We start from the raw sequence: 21,622 nt of genomic DNA on the forward strand, positions 1-21,622 counted from the left end.
TTATATTTGTTTTTTCTGTTCCAATTCATGCTTTAAATATTTTGGACCTGAGATAAAAGTTAATATGCCCCAGTCTTGACATAGAGATTCCGAAGATGTTTTTGACGTTGCTATAGGTGGTCTTTTGGTCCAATAATTGTTGAAGCATTACTGGTCTGGACAGTATTTTAGCAGTCCTGTAACTTAGGAGTATTATAAAAAATCTTACATCTACACTGGTCATTTGGTTCAGTAATTGATGACATTTAACTGAACTCTAAGACTGGTCCAAACCATTTATTACTGGACATTGCTACATGTCTGACAGACCTTGGGAATGACTCCTTTCCTAAAAGTACTGTATGAATAAGTAAACATCAGGGACTATCCAGTTTAAAGCATTATCTCTTACATTTTTAAGCTAGTCAAAACAAAAATACAAAAAAAATCAAACATTCTATTCTTCTTAATTCAAAAAATTATAAGTTCTTATTTTTTCTCTTTCTAGATACAGAATTTTAGAACATTCCATGGACAAAGATGGCCTGACAGAAGAACAGGTAAATATATATATGCATAGCAGCTCTGATATTGGCTGCAGGTGTAGATGCAAATTTTTCAGCAGTGTATGGAAAAGTTGTAAATGATTTTTTCGCACTTTAATAATGTATAAATGAAGATCAAACAAGTTTCAAGATAGTTGTCACATATGTTAATAAATAGTAACTTTAAAAGTTTTATATTTATACTATTTGTTTATCATAGTAAAAATCATTACATACATGTGTTTGAATTAATGTGACATCCTCAGAAACTAAGGTCATGATATAAAAACAAGCAGTAATGAAAAGTTTTATGTATATGCTTTTAACTCCTAATTACATTTATGTAAATGCATGTTAATTAAAACTGTAAAACAAAGGAAGTTGATGTTCATGATATAGATTTGACAGAGATGTCGAGAACTTTTACATTTGATTAATTAACCTTCTTTACAAAAAAATACTTGAGGTTTATCACCTTCCCCAAATACAATTTATATCAATTATAAAAATTTTAGTATTTTGAGAAAAAAAAACTTAAGCACATGTTTAACCCCTTCACATTCTTTATGTGCCTGTCCTGTGACATGAGCCTGTAATTCAATGGTTGGGTTTGGCTGCTTTCTGCCATACTTGTTTTTCATTGTTGATTTGAATGAAATAAGGTTGTTGGTCTTCATTTAAATTGTTTCATATTTTGTCATGTTTTAGGCCTTTGATAGCTGACTATACAGTATGTTTTTTATGCTGATTGTTGAATGTCCTATAGTGACCTATTGTTGGTTACATCCATGTCTAAACCAACAATAAAAAGTAACTTCACTTCCAGCTGCAGGGTAATAACCTTTTGAGGTTAACAATTTTGATTATATCACCTTTTCAACAGGCCATAATTGTATAATGTAGGCAGCTTTCTAATTGTATAACTTTGACCTATCTGGAATGAATATAATTACCACTTTCATTTACTAGTATTGTAAGATCTCTCAAATATAGTAAATAAGAATAAATTTTTAATATTATCAAAACTCTGTTGAATTCAAGAATTGAGTTTACTGCTGACTTACAGTACCTACCAATCATGTACATGGCATGTAACATTCTGAAAGTTCCCAGTTTCAAGTTAAGTTTATCTAAGAACATCAATGCTTGGTAGTAACACATTACACTTTTTTTAATCATGATTGTCCATTTTTGAAACTTTTTTGGTGACTTGAAAGTTAAAAAGTCCTTGAGAACTTAAAAAATGATGGTATGGCAGAAACTCAAATCATTCCCAATTACAAATCATACCTGATCATATGTTGCAGTATGTTTTAGCCATGTGGAAGGAGTGCCATCAAAACAAAAATATGGAATACAAGGTGCCATTATTGATAGTTTCATTGATTGGTTGATTGTTATCGAATATTAATTGGCAAATGTTGTGTGAACAGGAAAATTCATTAATATATGAACCAATGGTTTTGGTCATTGTTAGATACTTATTTTTGATAAAATACTGTAGTGCTATTTTAGCATTTTGCATAAAATGACTGCACTAATAATGCACCTGGAAATTGTCATACTTAAAAGAGGGGGAAACAAATCAATCTAATTGAGAAATTCATTTTGCTTTGAGTAATGCATGCTCATTGTTAGAAAAATAGTTGATATAAATATATACATTATTTCAACATCTTTTCAGAAACAAGACCTAAGACAACAGCATGCTGTCAAAGAAACAGAATTTTTACGTCTAAAGAGATCGCGGCTAGGAGTAGATGACTTTGAACCTCTTAAAGTTATAGGTCGAGGAGCTTTTGGAGAGGTAGGTTAGGTTGTTACATGATAAGTATAACAATACTGCAGTCTGCACCAAAAACTTTTTCAACTTCTAGTCCAAAGACCAACATTCTGACTTTTTTCTTATTGGTCCAAACAAAGTTTTGCAAAATCTTACTAGTCCAAATGAAATTTTACTAGTCTGGGGCATCAGACTTGTGACTAACCGTGCAGACTGATACTGTTACGGAAAATTAGAACGAATGATGCCAGCCGTGCGAGTATATCAGAAATATAAGGAATTCATTGAGTTATGATTTTAGACTCTCTCTATATACTGGCACAGAAATCAAATATATTTTAAATGATATCTACTTGAATCTCATGAAATTAAGACTTTTTAAGTTTTTGAAAAATGCATTGCAGTTTTCAGAAATTTATGTAAAAACAATTGATTATTTGTTTCCTCAACATGTTCCTGTATACATTTTAATAACATTATTAATTAGTAATCATTTCAAAATATGAATTCTCAATATAAAGCATAAACAGTTTTGCATTTGTAAAAACTGAGAAATATTCAATAGAAAAGGAGTTAGAAGATTAATGATAATTTCCAAAAACCAAACAAAACTGTATGTCTAAGTGTAATCAGGAACAGATCTCTCACAATTTCTGTAGTATTTAAAGCATCACAAAAGTTTTTGAATTTACAATAAAAATATACACACAAATATTATGTTTGGACTTTTGAACTTGTTGTTCTTATTGAAATTATTGTATTAAAATAAGATAGCGGGACTGTGGAAAATATGCTTTAGATGTATACAGGTAGCATTGCTTATAAATAACAAGACAATTCTTTGAGTCAATTAAAGATAAGGATATATATTAAATATGTCTGATAAGTTGTCCATCAAAAGAATATTTAGCAACAATATTATTAAATGAAATAATCATTATTCCCTGCCAGAATGGAGTTTAGTTGCATTAAGTGACATTGTGTAAGATTAACAATAAATACATGTACCAGGAGGTTTATAAATCAGTTGCTTTCTATAACTTTTATAAAACACAATGATTCAGCATGAATTTGACCCCATCCCTAAGTATAATATTGCATCAATAATACATGAACCCTACACAGATGTCTACAGATAATAAACATCATTACCTGTATTCATTAATATCTACTATGACCAGGATTCCTGTAAGCATTTTCAATCATTTAATGATTTTAATTTGCATGATAAAAAGTTATTCAAACGGTAGTCAATGGACTTTCAAGCTGTGTCTTATTGGAGTTGAATGACACAGATATCAAAATTAGCCTGATAAAAAAATAAGTTTGATAAAATCGTAAGTCCTTGGTTTTTAAAGTCCAAGGGTGTTTTGAATAATGTCAATAAAATTGTAAGTCCTTGGTTTTTTAGTGTCCAAGGGTGGTTTGAATGATGTCGTAAATTTTGTTGATTTAATTGGTGTAAGGTATTTGACTTTTTTCATTGATATAGTGACTTTAGACTTCAATTTTACTATGATGCTGTAATAGTAAATAGCCTTGTGTTGTATGGTTATACATGTAATTCAGTTTTATAATGCCCAACAATGTCTTCCAAAAAAGGTATTGCGTTGATTTAAAAACATAAATTAAGTAGAAATGAATGGCAGAAAAAGAAAGATTATATAACTAAGTAAAAAGATTAGACACAGAAGGGGGAAATAGTTGAAGGAAATTACACAGTTATTTTTGACTATTTAAGTAGTATTTTGTAGTGATCCTGTTTATGATATCCCGCTAACTCCTTCCTGTCTGTATAAAACTATCATAAATATAAATTTATACAAATTGTGTTTAATAGATTTATTTCCTTACTTTATATTTATTTTCATCCAGAACATTAAAATTTCTTAAGAGGAAATCTTATTCAGAAAATTTTAATTAAGTCATGAATTTTATTAGAGTGACACACCCTGAATAAAGTTATGGACCCTTTCATGCTAATTAAAGTTTTGATTTCTCATAGATTAAGTGCTCTATATAATGTTTGTTGTATCAAAGATCAATACAATCCATGCATATTTTACCATATTGGAAAAGTAACATGCTTCAAACAGACATGTAGGCCTCAGGTTGTGGTTTTGTTTTGGACACTAGTTATTAGATGTCTCTGAAAAATATCTCCATTGTAATTTCCTATTCTAAAATGTTAACTTTAATACTGTAACAGTAAAACAGATGTGACTTTGATCTTTTGTGTAAAATTGAAGTAAAATAAATATTTAGGATAAGAAGGGACAGCTAGTTTCATGTTTTAAACGAAATAAAATTTCCACAATTTCGATGTTTTGAAGAACTTTGTGTATTGTTTAATCTGTAACATTTCTCAATATAAGTCCTACATGGTCTTGCCTTAACCCAATTTAAAAACAGTTTTTTTTCAAACCAAGTGAATGAAGGATTACAGGTTGCACTTTAAATATCGTAAATTATTTATGGAAAACTAGCGTAGAGACACTCTGGGTAAAATTGAAAGCAAACAAAAATAAGGGTTGATATTATTTATTGTGTTTAAAACTTTTAAGTGTTCAAATATTTAATTTGTAATCCACTTCCTGTTTAACGTAAACTTAACATGAAAGTAAGGTTATTGGTTGGAGATTGTACATATTATCTGTGCACCCTCCCAATAAATCAATACCATAAAATGGCAAATACACCTTGTAATCCGGTATCCCATAAATGTCACCAGAACTTGAAATAGAACTTAGATTTAGTGCTTTCATAATAATGTCTCATATTAATAATTTGGATACCTCTTCGGAAGATTTGTAGCTTCTATTTCTTCAACCCAACTTTTAGTTTCTATCTGTAGGGAATTTGTCTTCATTGGAAAGATAAGTGTCATTTAACTTGGTATACTGCCAAGGTATGACTGCTACCCTATCTAATGATATCATGCAAGGGAATTAGTTTTGGTATAAAATAGGTCACTAACCTATCAAGTCATGGTCATTTTGAAACATTAGAAATTGTACTCAATCTAGCAATGCTTTAGTTGTCAGTTACTCACCAAAGATTGTTGAAAGTATATGGTTGAGTTGTCTGCTTTTCACCAATGGTTGGCTACCATCATGTGTTTGAGTAGCCAGTTAATCACCATGGGATGGCCACCAGCATGGATGTGCTTTTAATAGCTGTCTATTACTCACTAAACCATATGTTTGGGTTGTCAGTTTCTAACCTTTAGATGGCCACCAGAATAGTTTGGGTTGTCAGTTTCTAACCTTTAGATGGCCATCAGAATAGTTTGAGTTGTCAGTTTCTAACCTTTAGATGGCCACCAGAATAATTTGGGTTGTCTGTTTCTAACCTTTAGATGGCCACCAGAATAGTTTGAGTTGTCTGTTTCTAACCTTTAGATGGCCACCAGAATAGTCTGAGTTGTCAGTTTCTAACCTTTAGATGGCCACCAGAATAATTTGGGTTGTCAGTCTCTAACCTTTAGATGGCCACCAGAATAGTTTGGGTTGTCTGTTTCTAACCTTTAGATGGCCACCAGAATAGTTTGAGTTGTCAGTTTCTAACCTTTAGATGGCCACCAGAATAGTCTGAGTTGTCAGTTTCTAACCTTTAGATGGCCACCAGAATAGTTTGAGTTGTCAGTTTCTAACCTTAAGATGGCCACCAGAATAGTTTGGAGTTGTTATTTTTCCAATCTGTTGGCTGCTAACATGTGTTTCAGTGGTCAGTTACTAGACACTAGTTTTCTACCAACAAGTGTTTGAGTTGTCAGTTGGCTACCATCATGAATATGAGTTCTGTTGTCAGTTTGAGTTGTAAGTTTCCTCAGCCAAGATTAGCTACGAGCATATTTGAGTTATCAGTTACTCACCATAGACTGGTTAGTGGTTACCAGAATGAGATTTAGTAATTTACCTGGCTTTTTGGGGTTTCGAGCATGTATTTGAGTGATCAGTTGCTCCCCATCGGAGCATTTGGTTAAGTTGTCAGTTACTCACCATGGTATGGAGGTTCACATAGAGCACTATAGTTTCCTCAAATGAAACTGAAAGCCATAAAATTATAGGAATTGTGTTTCCCCAAAAATCATTTGAAGGATGGACTGTTGACTGTAAAATTTGTGGCTATTATAGATGGGACTATCACTTAAACCGAGTAATACAAAAATTTAATTGTTATACATTGTTTTAAAAACACAGCCAACAGACAGACCATCATGAAAAAAAATAAGTAAACTATTGTTCAGTTTACTAAAAAGTGTACAGAAGTCTGTATTTACATACATGGTATCAAAATTACAATCCATTCAGGTTCAATGTTTACATTATAATACCATTAGTTTAGGTAAATTGTCCCCTTTAAACAGTGATTATTTTACAATTGGTTAATAGACGGATATATAATGCTTGCATGAGAGTTTATTTGGTACAATTTACTACATTAAATTGTTAATGGGTATAGAATGAATTGACCTACATCATCACAAATTTCCTGGAATATGACCTGCAAGTTGTTGACAAGAATGATAATGATTATTATTTTTGTTAGATAAAACCATTATTTTTAATGTACTGATTGTGAAAAATATTCATAAAGAATTATAAAAAACATAATTTGTTTTAACAGATTGGTTATTTTAAGACACAGTAATTTCAAGTTGCTCATTTTCAAGAATTATTGTGATACATAAAATAACATCATGAAAAATATATGGATAATATGATGTTTTAAATACCCTTATGAGATTAAGCTGTTTGAACAACCACATATGATAGGAAAGGGCATACAAATTAAAGTGAGAACGAAGAAGTCGTGACTATGTATGACCATAAAGGTGATAGTTATTCCACCAATTGTCTTTAATTATGTATCATGAGGAAAGGGTTATTATATGTATTATATTTAATTAAAATAGAAAATAAAGATAATTAAGTGATGACCATTGTACATGAAAACTTATATTTGACATGATGACCATTGTTAGGGTAAACTAATTTTAAACTTTGTAATTTTAGGTACGATTAGTACAGAAGAAAGATACTGGTCATGTTTATGCCATGAAAATTTTACGAAAAGCTGACATGCTGGAGAAAGATCAGGTATGACTATAGTTTTGGATCTTTCAAAGAATATGAGATTATTGGTTATGGTTATACTATTATTTAACTTTAATCCAATATTGAGCTAGAACATGCTTTGGTCCCTGTATTGCGACCGTCCAAGGGCCTTATAGTCAGTCAAGGTCGTTAAAAACCCCATCAACATCACCATCCTTAGATCTGTACATATGTCCAGATTTTTCATAATGATATTTCTGTGATTTTTTTCGGTTAAACCCAATAAAATGATATTGATTTACAATTGATTAAGACTTAAAGGAATATAGGCCTAATCTGCCATCTTGGATGGCCAATGATCAGTATAGATTACTGAAATTAGAAAATTATGATACAGTAATGCAATTTGTTTGTAATGGTTTCCCTTTATTAAATGAAGACATCTATAGTGATAATCATTTGGTGATAACTTGTTTTATCCAATACACTGAAGTCTGCTTATTCAAAAATCAAAAAAAGAACAAGATTTTTAATGGGAAAGAAAGAAAATATTTGTTTGTCCCCGCCGTAACAGAGGAGTCATTAAGTTTTACTCTTGTCCGTCTGTATACCAATTGATTTCCATTCTCTTATTTTTTGGTTACCGCAACCAAATGTAATGATAATTATACACAGTGGTTATCACCAAAAAATACAGACCAAACAAAACAAATTTAAATTTTGGTTTCACATTTACCATTCTAGAGTTATGCCCCTTTAAACATGGAAAATTGTGATTTTTCGTTTCTGTTTTCTAACTTTTATTGCCTCAACCAAATGTTCTGAATCTGTTATTAATTTAAATCTGATGCAATTTTCTTGCTCCCTAGTGAAGATATGAATAATCAATCATAGCAATGACATTGTCCTTACTTCCTGTTTGACAAGACTATGAATTAAGGGTATGCTTAACACAGCAACCTGTGCATTATTGTGTTATATGACACTGTTCTTTATATAACAATACAGTTCTTAACTATGTGTTATCTTTGACCTACATTCTTATTCTTAATGTAGCCTTTTCTCAGTATACCATAAAGTTTATTACTCGTAAATGTTTTAAAGACATAAGTGTTTAAGAAAAAAAAGTACTTGGTAGAACAATAAACATTTTAAATTGAAAACCTGAATAGCTCAAAGAATACTATAGTTAATACAACTGTTTTATAACTAGAAATTTTATTCAGTAACCTTGTAGTAGGGATCATATTGCATTCAACTTATCCTTCTTATTGGTACTGGTGAACTGAACTTCATGCCATCTAGATTTTTCTTTGCCAAAATGATGTTTTGTGTGCACCTTTTATGTAATTTACATGTCATTGAGCCATGTCAGTTGTTATACACTTTGCAAATGACTCTGAGCAAAAAATGCTCTCAAACTTTCAGTTAACATCAGATTTACATGAAGATTGTTTGCAAATATTGTATATATACACTTAACTCCATAAAGTCAACTGCATCAATATGAATATTGATAAAACAAAATTAATCATAACACAAATATACAGTTTTAAGAACAACAGAACAAAATTGTCATCAAAAAAATATCAAAGTTATAAAATTTTGATTTGATTTTATTCATATTCCCAATTATGTACTTTTTTTGGTAAATTTTATTTATATTAACGTCTGATTCGCAATTTGTTTACTTTCAGATCGCTCATGTACGAGCAGAACGTGATATTTTAGTAGAAGCAGATCATACCTGGGTTGTGAAAATGTTTTATTCTTTCCAAGACCAACAAAATTTATACCTCATAATGGAATTTTTACCTGGTGGTGACATGATGACATTGTTAATGAAGAAAGATACTTTAACTGATGAGCAATCACAGTTTTATGTGGCAGAGACAATTGTGGCTATAGATTCCATTCATAAATTAGGCTTTATACATAGGGATATTAAACCAGATAATTTATTGTTAGATGCTAGAGTAAGTATTGTGGGTAAAAACAATTAGAGGTTGGTGTTTTTAATATGAAAAACATAGAAATCAAGTAATGAAAAGTTTTGAAATAGAAAAAATTGCTACCAGCCATGTTAAAATAATCTATAAAAGAGACGTGAAAGATGCCTAAATGATATTCATACTCATAAGCTGAATTCAATTGATAGTGACATACCTCAAAACAAACAAAAACTAAACCACACAACAGCGTTACACAAAACACAACATAGAAAACTGAAAAAGTATAAGTTTGTCATATAATTGATACTGTAAAGTTAGAACTTATTGCAATGTTTTTATTATTGCGAAAAATGCGGAAGGTTTTAATCACAATAATCTAAACTCGCATTTAATTTTATTTCTTATAAATTAAACAGGATTTTTCTCAATATCGCAAAAACTAAAATCGTATTTTAGTCTAAAGTGACAAAATTACAATAATATAAGCACACAATAATTTCTGAATTTACAGTTTTCTAATATAATGCTCTTCAAACATTCTGAGTGTACAAGCGTAATAAAATACAAATACATTGTATGTCACATCATAGACAATGTTTTGGTTTTAAGTGCTGTTCTAATCATACTCCTCGTTGAGTTACACTTGTTGTAAAGGGTAAAGTGGCATAAATGACATCTTTGAAAATCATCAAATCTTACTGTGATGTAATTACATAAGAATTGTGACATTAGAAATGCACAGGAAAATGCACAAATGTGATACATGTAGTGGGTAAAAAAGTTGAAACACTAAATGATGATTCAAATTGCAAAGCTTTTCTTAAATAAAAGTCAGATTAAAGCTTGTTCTCTAGTTCAGTCAATATTTATGCAAATGAAATCTACATAGGCTTAGAATATTTAATTGTATTCTGCTTACACAAATAGGAAGCAATACTTATCTACCATCCTGAATAGAAAGCAAGGTTACAAAAAATACTGAAAATGAACAACAATAAACAAAATGAGAAAGAATCAATGTGTTTGTTTTGTTTAAAGTTCAGAAAAATTCAGAACTAAAATGCATAATTTTGTATTTTTCAGGGACATATCAAATTATCTGACTTTGGTTTATGTACAGGCTTGAAAAAATCCCATAGAACAGAATATTATAAGGATCTCTCAAATGCCAAATCTAGTGATTTCTGTAAGTTTGTATTATTTATTAGCCTTATTTGCAGATCATCTTGCGAAAATATAGATTTTTTTTCAATGAGCCATAAACACAAGTCAAATAGACATCCAGATTGGTTTGAAAAAAAAGATGTTGGGTATATATCACCATGATCACTGAGACAAGACATTATAATTTTAGAAAAAAAGGTCTTCATAGAATTTTCATCCAGTTCTTTTACCAGTATTTAAACTCAAATCAACAATTTTCTGATATGAATATCATCTTTGTCTGATCCTCTGGTCATATGGAAGTCAAATTAATTGAGAAAATTTATGATTGGAAATTGTTGTACCCTCTTCTATGGTACTTTGGAGATGCATTTATTTTGTACAAGGAATATATAGTGGTTCTAAGGAGATGCATTTAGATTATACAAGGAATATATAGTGGTTCTTCGACCTTTTTATTTTGATAACCAACTGTAGATTCATCTATTTTATAGGTAACAATTTTCATGTATTGAGGGAACCATTTTAGTGGATATTTGATTTTGTGGTTTTGACAATCTCGGCATAAAAAGCCTAAAGAAAATTAGTGGTTCACCTTGCCTGTACCCTCAAAACCCACAAAAATTGGTATCTAATGAATAATAATGTATCCACAGTTTATGTGAAGTTGGGAGAGACAAAAAGCGTATATATCCCTACTAGAAGAATATATATACAATTATTAAGGTGAAGGCAGAAAAATAATTGTTCCTACTGTTGACTCATTTATTTTCCTATACTTTCAGCTGGGAATCCCATGGATTCTAAGAGGAGGGCTGAAAGCTGGAAAAGGAATAGAAGAGCTCTGGTATGTGATATTAAAATGTAAAGAGATTTATTTTTACTGTTGGTATGTCGGTTATGTAAGCGGACTACCAATTTAATGGTGTCCATGTTGAAATGACATATTCTAAATATCCCATTCTATTTACTCTAAATTATGAATGGGCAACCAGAATTAACCAGTAGAAATAGGTGCTCTGGTGTATAATCTTTGGTTGTTGTCTCTTTTTTGTAACATTGACTTTCTACACATAAAATACCTAGATAAAAAAAGTTGTGGTATGAGTGGCAATGAGACAACTCTTCACAAGAGACCAATTGACACAGAAATTAACAACTATAGGATAATGAACTAGTAAAAAATTACAAAACTTTACTTCATACTTAATGGTTACAATCTTGCATATTTGTCTATGTTACATTTGTAGATTCATAAATTTTTCTGGCGTTTTAATAAATAATTTGTGCTATACATAGCACCTGTAGTACCTCCAGAGGGATGTCATCCTGAGTTCCCACAAAAGATTGAATACTCTTTTCAGAAACTTGTGAAAAATTAATAATCAATTTCCTAGTTCTTATAAGTGTAAGTCATGAATTCCAGTGAAAATAGACAAAATCCTGAATTTTCTTAAAAATAAAGGCCCACCAGGGATTTCCATAACCCTTTCACAGATAGCTGCCCAGACAGAAGCTACTCTGAGACGATGGCTTCCCTGGCTACTGTTACTCAAGTGGGATATCTTCATAATAAACGTCAATAAGAATTGAATCAATTCCTATCTATTTATATAAATGAGCTTCAGTAGACTAAAAACAAATTTAAATGCCTTTACCAAAATCTATCAATTACTTAAATTTGCAATGATGAAATACACATTTTTGTCTATTTTCAATTTTTCAATGCCTTTTGTCTGAAATTTTAGTTTTATTTATAAGTGGACACCAGAAAATATTTTCTTAAATATAAACTCAATGCTTAAGACTTTTAAACAACAGTATAATTTTGTCTTTGCCAGGCATACTCCACAGTTGGAACTCCAGATTATATAGCACCTGAAGTATTTATGCAAACCGGTTATAACACAAGCTGTGATTGGTGGTCACTTGGGGTCATTATGTATGAAATGATGATAGGTAAGGACATTATATGGTCAGTAAATGATTCCATATTAAATTTCAAACTTACATCAATTTTATAAAGTAAGAAAGTAGAATATTAAAAATCTAGGAATTTAAACCATGCCTACACATTTTCAGGACCACACATTTAAGAATTTGACACAGGTTAAAAAAAAAAGGAGTGAATTGATCAGTTTTAAAAAAATATCTTATTTCTTCGTGCTTGAAGATATTGATTTGATATTTGGAGTATTGTTTTATTAGAAGCAAGTTAAATTTTTCTTCCAGTCTGACTTTTATGTACAAAGTTATAGTCCTTGGACTTGTTATAAAATAATTAGTTTTCCACACTATTTTTCCTCATGTTTGAAGATATTGATATTTGTTAGATAGTTTTCACCATGACAAGTTAAAGATAAAGTTAGCATTTTGTTTCAGAACAATGAATTTTAACCAATAGGTGACTATGTATTGCCATGCAATTCTCACAGAATTCGTGTTTTTATGTATATTTTATGATTTCATGTAGTTTTGCTATGCATTTGATAAGATATGGGGAATACATTAATTAGACTTCTACCTAACAAAACAACAACAAAAAAATAGTGAAGATGCCTTAGAAGTATGAAAACCCTTTTTTAATTGCAGGTTACCCACCATTTTGTTCTGAAAATCCACAAGAAACATACCGGAAGGTTATGAACTGGAGAGAAACATTAATTTTCCCCCCAGAAATGCCTATATCTAATGAAGCTAGGGAACTCATTCAAAGGCAAGTTTATATATATATATATATAACAGTAATGTACAAAGGTACAAGTGGGGTCCAAATTGACCCTAAAGAATAAGGGACCCTTATGCTCTTTTTAAATTCAGCTAGAATGTTCCAGAGTTTTACCTATTTAAGGTTAAATTTTGTCAAAACTTCATTACATCACATAGATAGAAAGAGAAGCCAAGGATACCAATGGGACATTCAAACTCACTAGTAAAAAAAAATTACAATGCCATGGCTAAAAAAGAAACAGACAAACAACAGCACATAAAACTTTAGACTGAGATGTTAGAAATTATATAATTATGAACCAATATTGTAAGAGGTCAGCAAGTTTTTGTTCACACATTTGATATATCAAAACTTGACATTATAATAAAAGATAGATATTTTTGATATACGTCAGTAAGACGATAACCCAAATATGAGCAAATCTCTTAAAATAATCAGTTGAAGGTATTAAGATTTCATAACTCAGACATCATTTGCTTAGTTAAGCTTTCTCTTTATGCATGGTGGACATACACTTGACATTTATTTCCCCTGTACAAATTTTATTGTACATAATTTATCTTCCTATGTATAAAATATCTTGGGTATTCATGAAAGGTCTTTATATTGTGCTATATATTTCCAGATTTTGCTGTGATCCAGAACATAGAATAGGTGCTAATAGTATAGATGAAATTAAATCACATGTATTTTTTAAAGGAGTTGATTGGGAACATATCAGGTGTGTATCGTTTTAATGATTTCACAAATGTTTAGAAAAAATAAGGCGAAGTGTACTTTTAGAATTAACAATAAAAAAATGAAATTTTTTCACCCTCTCTTCACCTTTCAAATGGGTGAGATAAAAAAAATTACTTAAAATATGATTGAAGTTAAGTTTTTGCCATGTTCTAACCTACTATAAAGGAATGCAATGTAGATAGTTTTTGGACTATTAACTGTGGCGAATTTTGTTTTCCATAATAATGAAGTCAGTGAAATTACCTTTTATTAACAGGGCTCACACTACTTCAGAATTATAGGGAGAAGTGACTTCTCTTTTTGAAACTGATCGGGAGAAGTGGTGAGGTTTGAAAGAGAAGTGCTCATTCGCGCGGTGCGCTACAATGTTTGGATTTTACTATAGAATAAAGGGTCATATGTAAATAATGTTCTTTTTATATTATTCAATTCATATCTGAGTATACCATTAAAGTAACATTTCAAATTAAAAGTTGTTTAAGTTTTACTAAGGTTCTTGTGAGAAACTACCAACTAAATATCTAGCACTACAAAAAATATTTTTTTATTTTAAAAAATGTAAAGAAATTATAATATATCAATTACAATTTAATTCAAATCTATCTTGTGTATGAAATTCAGTGTTTCTCATCAAAAATTATAAAAGTTATTAAGCTTGGCCATAATATAAATAATAGTCTCAAAGTTAAGCAACTTTGAAACAATCCATAACAAATATAGGGAATTATATTCACCAATCAATTAGATGTAACCAAAAGTCTCTTAATGCGTGTGGAATACATTATTTTCTCCTTTTGGATCAATATTCTTCTGTCAGCTGTTCCATCCGTACGTCCGTAGTAATTATTGTAAAAGTATGGATTTCAGTCATAGCTGGTCCGGTTCAGATCCGTAGTTTAGAAATCGGTCAATGGCGGACGATTGCAAGAAAATTCACCAAAATAAACGATGTTTGACAAGTTATTTGGAAAGGAACATGATGTTTTTGATGCAATAAATGGATAAAACATTTACTGGAGGCAATTTTTATCACGTTTAAATGAAGTAACAAACTTATTATGCCGCCGATATTTAGGTTGATGTTCGTTTTCGAGTAACAAGCACCGGAACTTGCGGAAATGCATGAAGTAATAAAAAGTTGTATTTTTATCAAATAACCTGCTACACACTGCAAAGACAATGCTTCAACCTCTTTTCTTAAGATAATATTGTTTATGTCTAAATTTCTTTAATTATCAAATAAAAAATTGATGTTTCATCAACTTTGTAAAAATTGAAAATGTCCGATGACGGAAGCGACTGAAAGCAAGTATCGTCAAGAACAGGGCGACTTGTTTTCGCTTTTGGGGGTCGAGGAAAGCGAAGTGACGGTCGGGAAAGCGACTTCTTCGCCCAAGTCGCCTGGTAGCGTGAGCCCTGATTAAAGCGGAGAAAAACTAAGACAGCGTTGACAGACAAAAGCTGTGGTAGTAAAAATAACACAACCTCAGGTTAGATAGAAAAAACAAAATGAAAAACTATCAAAAAACAAGCAACAGTATACAAGAAAAAAAAGACTGACCAACATGAACCCCACCAAAAACTGAGGGGTGATCTCAGGTGCTCTGAGAGTTGTTAAAACTTATAATAAATATTTGTTTTCTATTATAACAGGATGGAGTGTTTTAATATAATTTATTGAATTTATTTGTAAATTATATAGGGAGAGACCAGCAGCCATTCCAGTAGATGTTAAAAGTATAGACGATACATCAAACTTCGACGATTTTCCAGAAATTGATCTCAAGTGGCGTAAGTTAACAATTCTATAATGTGGAATTTGAATATTTTCATTTTTATAGTTTAATAACACAGAACTATCAATGATTTTTTACCAGTAGTTGTATGCTTTATTTTTATTTTATTATTTTAATTTTACTATTAGATTTTGAGTATTTTTTCTGCTAACATTATTATGAATAGTTTGATTGATTGATTGATTGACGGTTGCTCAATGTGAAACGGAAAAACATGAATATTGAGGAAAATGAATAAACCCTATTTTTAACCTGACCAACATGCTGAATCAGATTTTGAACACACCGGTTTACAAGATGATAGTCCCCAGGAAAACATGTCACCATAATCACACACTTTTCTAAGTCTTTAAGAGTGACATGTCTGTGGTTTGTTTCTAAATGCAGCATGCTTGGCAGAGAAGCAGAAATACTATTTATAAAGTCCTTGTGTCGGCAAGTTCATTGTTAAAAAACGCATAATCAAACAGTCAAAATGTTTTCATTGTCCTATTTATAGCCATACATATTATATTAATGTTGTCTTTGTTCTATTTATAGCTACAAACCAGAATAATCAGCAGCAGCAGACTTTAAGTGAAAGTGACAAAGACAGTAAATATAAGGACTGGGTGTTTATAAACTATACATACAAACGATTCGAAGGATTAACACAAAGAGGCAAACAACCGTTCCCAAAGACATCATAAAACATACAGCAAATCTTGATAGTGTGCCATTTACTCCATAAACACAGCTGGCCTGCATTTTACATTGATGTTTTTAATAGTGATGGAAAAAAGAAAAGATTTGTTAGCTTTTGTGTTTGTTTTGATTTATTTTTCAGAGGGAGATTTCTTCTAAAGAAATTTATCTGGGGGCAAATATTTTGAGCAGTTGGTTTATAAGTTGAAATTAATTTTTTATTCATAAATATTTACAGTATTACAAAATGAAAATACCGTCTACATTAAAGTGTATTAGATTTGCCTACAAAAATATCTGTCTATATTTTATCTCCATATAAATCTGTACGTTAATCAATGTATTATCTTCATGCTACAAATTATGTAAATAGCATTCAATGGAATTTACGTAAAGAACTGAATTATTGATACTTTTCTGTAAATTGTCTTATCTAAATCAAACATTTTTGAGGAATTTAGGCAATAATTGAATATTCACTTACTCAAAATGTATTGCTGCAGTTGTTTTGCTTCAGGGGAAACAGAAAATTAAGCAAACATTTACAAGTGTTAATTGAGTTTCAAATGGGCATAAGTAAATGATAACACTTTAATGTTTAGTAATTACATATTAACTGCTGTCAATTGTCTGAAGAATTCCATTTGATTATTTCTCAGAGGTTTTTAATATCATTTACTGTTCATTTTAAATATGTACATTTATATAACCGATAGTGAAGCTGGTTTTATATAATGCTTTTTAAAATCCATATTTACTTACAGTACGTACAAATTGGGTGCTTTCTTTTCTTTTTTGGAAGCTTATATTTTTGTTGTAGTTGCAAAATTAGATTGTATTAATAAAAATTATGCAATAATAAAAGAGAGAAGTCAAAATGATTTTTAACTTTAAAAATATTCAAATCAAATTTGTTTGTAGTTCAAATGCTAAGAAGAACTTTATTGGGCTGTTCCAAGAATAAACTATTCAAATTTTATCTTAAATTTTCAAAACCAACTTGTTTCGTTGATTCATTTTAACAAAATACTCATCCATTGAATAAATAAATCATCCTTGTTTTATGTTCTGGTTTCATTGTGCTGTCATGATTTCATTTAAAAATAGAATTTTGAAGACTTGTGTTTTTACAAGTTAGTGTAAACCAAATACTCATTCATTCGTATTTGGCAATTTTTTTTATAAAGATAATGGAACAGTCTGAAGGATGAACCTGTTTAGATATGCATGGTTCTTGTGTTAAGATACATAAACCCTTTACCCAGATCAATTTTACAACTTTATTAGTGAAGTAAAACAATTGATCTGTTTTAAGGGTTTATCCATATACAAATGTCTTTTTTCAAGTACCTTGTTTGTTTAAATAGAAAAACCAAAAAACATAAATTAGATGATTGGCAATTTTTTTAAAAGAATTTACTCTTTTTTTTTTTAAATTTATTATTTTAGCACAGACAAATAATGCTTATGAAGGTCTACAGCCAAAACATGTCATTTATTTATAGTGTAAAGATAGTTATTTTGGTGTTATGTCATGATTTATCATTGGCAATCTAGTTAGCTAGACTAGACAAACCCAAGTTTTTTGGTTGCTATAGAAATATTTTCTTTAAAACTTGATTAGTTTTGAAAGTTAACGTTATCATGTACAAATATTAACACAAAGTTATGTACTCTATGACTCTTTTTGTAAGGTGGCATTTCCACACAGCAGGGCTTTATAAATGACATCATCATAGGTGTGTACCTAGTGTTGATTTCAGTGTTTCACATTCAGACATTTTAACAACCATTTATATTGAACCACAATTGTCTTTTTCTCATTTTGTTCAAAATTTTCTTCATTTTGTTTTTTTCAGTTCTAATACTTTAACAGCCATTTTACCATTACCAAAAAAGTACTGAGTTTAAACCAGTCATTTGAAATTGGATTCTAATAAATAACTTCATGTATATAACATTGAAATCAGCAAAGACCAAATAAATATTCAGTTTTTTCAGTAATAGATGTATTTTATCTTACCACAGGTAGTATTATAAATGTGATATCCAAAGTGACATGTCTTTGTATTTCTAATAATGGCAGGACATGTCTTGTATTTCTCATGATGGTATGACATGTCTATGTATTTCTCATGATGGTGTGACATGTCCTGTATTCTTCATGATGATTGTACCACATTCCATTTTCACTGTGTTGTTTTATTTACCATTTCCATTTTTGAGGAAACATTTTTACGAAGTTGATCAGCTAGGTCAAATTTAACCTTAGGCACCATTCTGCTTCAAAATTTGTGTTGTATTGACATAAGCATGCAGAATGTCAGCTTTTTATTTTTGACCTTTAATATATTTTTGACCTCTAATATTTTTTCATGTAAGAAGAGAAAACTACAGTATGTATTCAGTTGATCTTCCCTTTTCAAAAGAGATGATTGTAAATAGCTAATTGATATGCTACAATGCTTTCGGTATTTTACGATTGTTATTAATTATTGTACTATTAGAAGAAGAACTATGGTATCCGGTAGACATTTACCAGCATGCATTGTTTAACCTTGTACCCATGTTAAGATGAAAAAATAACAGTGTGCCATTAAATAACAGTTTGTGATAGAAAATGTCCGTTTCTTTGTGGATAACTCTGGTTTCAACTTATAGATCGGACTCCCATCAAAATATACAAATGATTAATTAGAAGCAACCACAAACAATAATGTTATTGTAGGAACTATTTTTAATTGTGATTTAATCAACAAAAGTGCTTAAAACTGTGTCTACTGATTCATTTACATGGAAAGTGATGGAAATTTGGACAAAATTGATACAATTCAGCAAGTTCTGTTTGCTGAAACTTCATACTGTATTTGGTCTTTTTAACTCTTGATTTGAGTGTCACTGAAGATTTGTTAGTAAACAAATTCAAGCCTGGTATTTATGATGAGTTTATATCATGATGACCTGTTGATATTACAGAGAAACTTCTTACATGTGTTCGTTTGAAAATCCATAAAAAAAATGCTGAGAAAATAGATTTTTCTTTCAAGCAATAAAATGTTGTCTTGTTTTAGATTGTTCCATCATATTCACAGTTTTTGTTTTCCATTTTATTTATTATTCATCTGTTTTTTATTTATTAGTTATTTTGTGTAGTTCACCCATGAATCATGAAATAAAAATAGCAAAGACTGACCTAATTTAGTTACCCATTTTTTTTTTTTTTTATTTAAACTTATTATATCATACACCTAGGGAATACCATTAAACTCATTTTGTTGTTGGTTTGATAAACTGACCTTAATTTACCTAACGGTATGTATCAGGCCAATCCTTGATTTAATAATTTTTAATACTGTGGATTCATTCATTTTTGTGGGTTCCATTATTTTGTGATTTGAGGAAAATTGTATTCTTTTCGATAGTTGACAAATTCTAGTTTATTGGAAATTTGTATTTTGTTGTACAAGAAATTGTTGTTCACTTCTACCTGCAAAATCCTAAAAAAAAAATACTGTAGAAACATTAAATTTCTTGGGGTTAAAATTTAGTTGTTTCGTCTCTATATAAGATTTCATGGGGATTTAATTTCGTGGTTTCCAGTAAATGAAAGTGATATTATATGTAGGTTAGATTTTCGTGGGGTTTTAATTTCGTTGATATATTCTTTCCACGAAATAAACGAAATTAAATCATCCAAGAAAAATTTCTACTTTTACAGTAGTATTCCACAAATAGTATTCACAGTACATGGACGTAAGGAAATAATTTCTATAGCAAAACAGTTTAGTTTAAAGGGAGAGTAAATTTTAACTTGACAAATGTTCATGCACTGTAAATATTCTATTAAATATTTGTAATGCCTTCCAATACACAAAAACAGACTGGGGTAGTTTTGCATGCAACTTTTCCATTATTTCACATATATCAAGTTCCAGTTTATATTACAGTTTTTATTTATGATTTTATATTGTGTTTTTGAATTTGAGGTTCATAATGAGAAATAGAAGTGTAATGATTATTCCACATTGTTGAATCATACCAAAGTGGATGTAGATCTAATTGATCTTTTTTATCATGTGTAACTTAACATTTCTATAATATTGTCTCTCAGATAACCTAATCAGGTTTGATGTTAATATTATACTTGAGTATGCTTTTTTTTTGGCTGATATTTTTACCATTGCTTTAAAGTATCATTAAAGCTGAGCCCCTTACTTTATGAAACCATTCTTGACAGCCCATACTTATGTGTCAGATATTTGAAAATAATAGTTTGACATACATTTACCTTAGAGTCCCATTGATACTGTATTTTTGTAGATGATTTTAAAGATAGAAATACAGTAATGATATTAGACTATGTATTGGATAAGGGCTGTCGGTTAGTTAAAACATTTACACTTATTTCAAATTTGCAAAGGAAATATTGTGTTAATCTGAATTTCGATAAGATAATTTTCTATATTTTATTGTCAGTTCTTTGGAATTATTTTAATACATTGACTGACATGTCTTTCAATTACCAATGATAGACCATTATGACTTTATAAAAAGAGGCATCGGGTAATGATGAGTTATACATGATAATTATGTTTGACTGCTAGTGATTTTTGTTTATAATTCTGTGATATGTAGATATATGATTGTTTCTTTGTCCTCTGGGTGGATGTACACAAATAAACAAATAAATCACAAATCTTGTCATATTGTTCTTTATACTTAATATATTGCAAGTTATATGTGTCAAGAGTATATATATACCCTTGTGAATGAATTCAATATGGAAGAAGTTCTTTATTGTTCCGATAAAGAAGAAACTCATAACAATATGCTATTTTTAGCTCACCTGGCCCAAAAAGGGGGGGTACTGATATCCTTTCAGGTATAACTGTGCCGACAGCACTTGCCAAATCATACCCTGTTCTAACCAGAAAACATTGAAAAACACCCTGTTCTATACATGCTCAGAAAATGTATACCCTGTTCTACACCGTATAAAATAAGATGCAGTTCTAGACCCGGGTTCTAGACTGTATCTTCAACAGTTGAATAAGAGATCCTGTTCTAGACAAATACTTTTTGTTAAAAAAAAAACCTGTTCTAGTCAGCAGGGCATAAAAATCGACCCTGTTCTAACCAACAGGACATGAAAAAGAAACCCTGTTCTAACCAGCAGGGCATGAAAAA

At 30.2% G+C, this 21,622-nt stretch overlaps 1 protein-coding gene across 3 annotated transcripts in view; it reads left to right on the forward strand.

Moving 5' to 3' along the window:
* LOC139480935 (serine/threonine-protein kinase 38-like) overlaps positions 1 to 21,131 on the forward strand; it is a 47,571-nt gene extending 26,440 nt beyond the window's left edge. For all 3 annotated transcript variants that reach the window (XM_071263916.1, XM_071263915.1, XM_071263917.1), the window contains 11 exons: positions 488 to 539; positions 2,209 to 2,331; positions 7,326 to 7,409; positions 9,065 to 9,343; positions 10,403 to 10,505; positions 11,269 to 11,330; positions 12,325 to 12,442; positions 13,076 to 13,199; positions 13,840 to 13,935; positions 15,658 to 15,746; positions 16,292 to 21,131. In XM_071263916.1, coding sequence (XP_071120017.1) covers positions 488 to 539; positions 2,209 to 2,331; positions 7,326 to 7,409; positions 9,065 to 9,343; positions 10,403 to 10,505; positions 11,269 to 11,330; positions 12,325 to 12,442; positions 13,076 to 13,199; positions 13,840 to 13,935; positions 15,658 to 15,746; positions 16,292 to 16,440 — 1,279 coding nt within the window. In that variant the 3' untranslated portion in view covers positions 16,441 to 21,131. The remainder of the gene's footprint in view (positions 1 to 487; positions 540 to 2,208; positions 2,332 to 7,325; positions 7,410 to 9,064; positions 9,344 to 10,402; positions 10,506 to 11,268; positions 11,331 to 12,324; positions 12,443 to 13,075; positions 13,200 to 13,839; positions 13,936 to 15,657; positions 15,747 to 16,291) is intronic.
* Positions 21,132 to 21,622: the final 491 nt, after the last annotated feature.

The sequence above is a fragment of the Mytilus edulis genome, chromosome 7 (genome assembly GCF_963676685.1).
Source record: "Mytilus edulis chromosome 7, xbMytEdul2.2, whole genome shotgun sequence".
Classification (NCBI taxonomy): domain Eukaryota; kingdom Metazoa; phylum Mollusca; class Bivalvia; order Mytilida; family Mytilidae; genus Mytilus; species Mytilus edulis.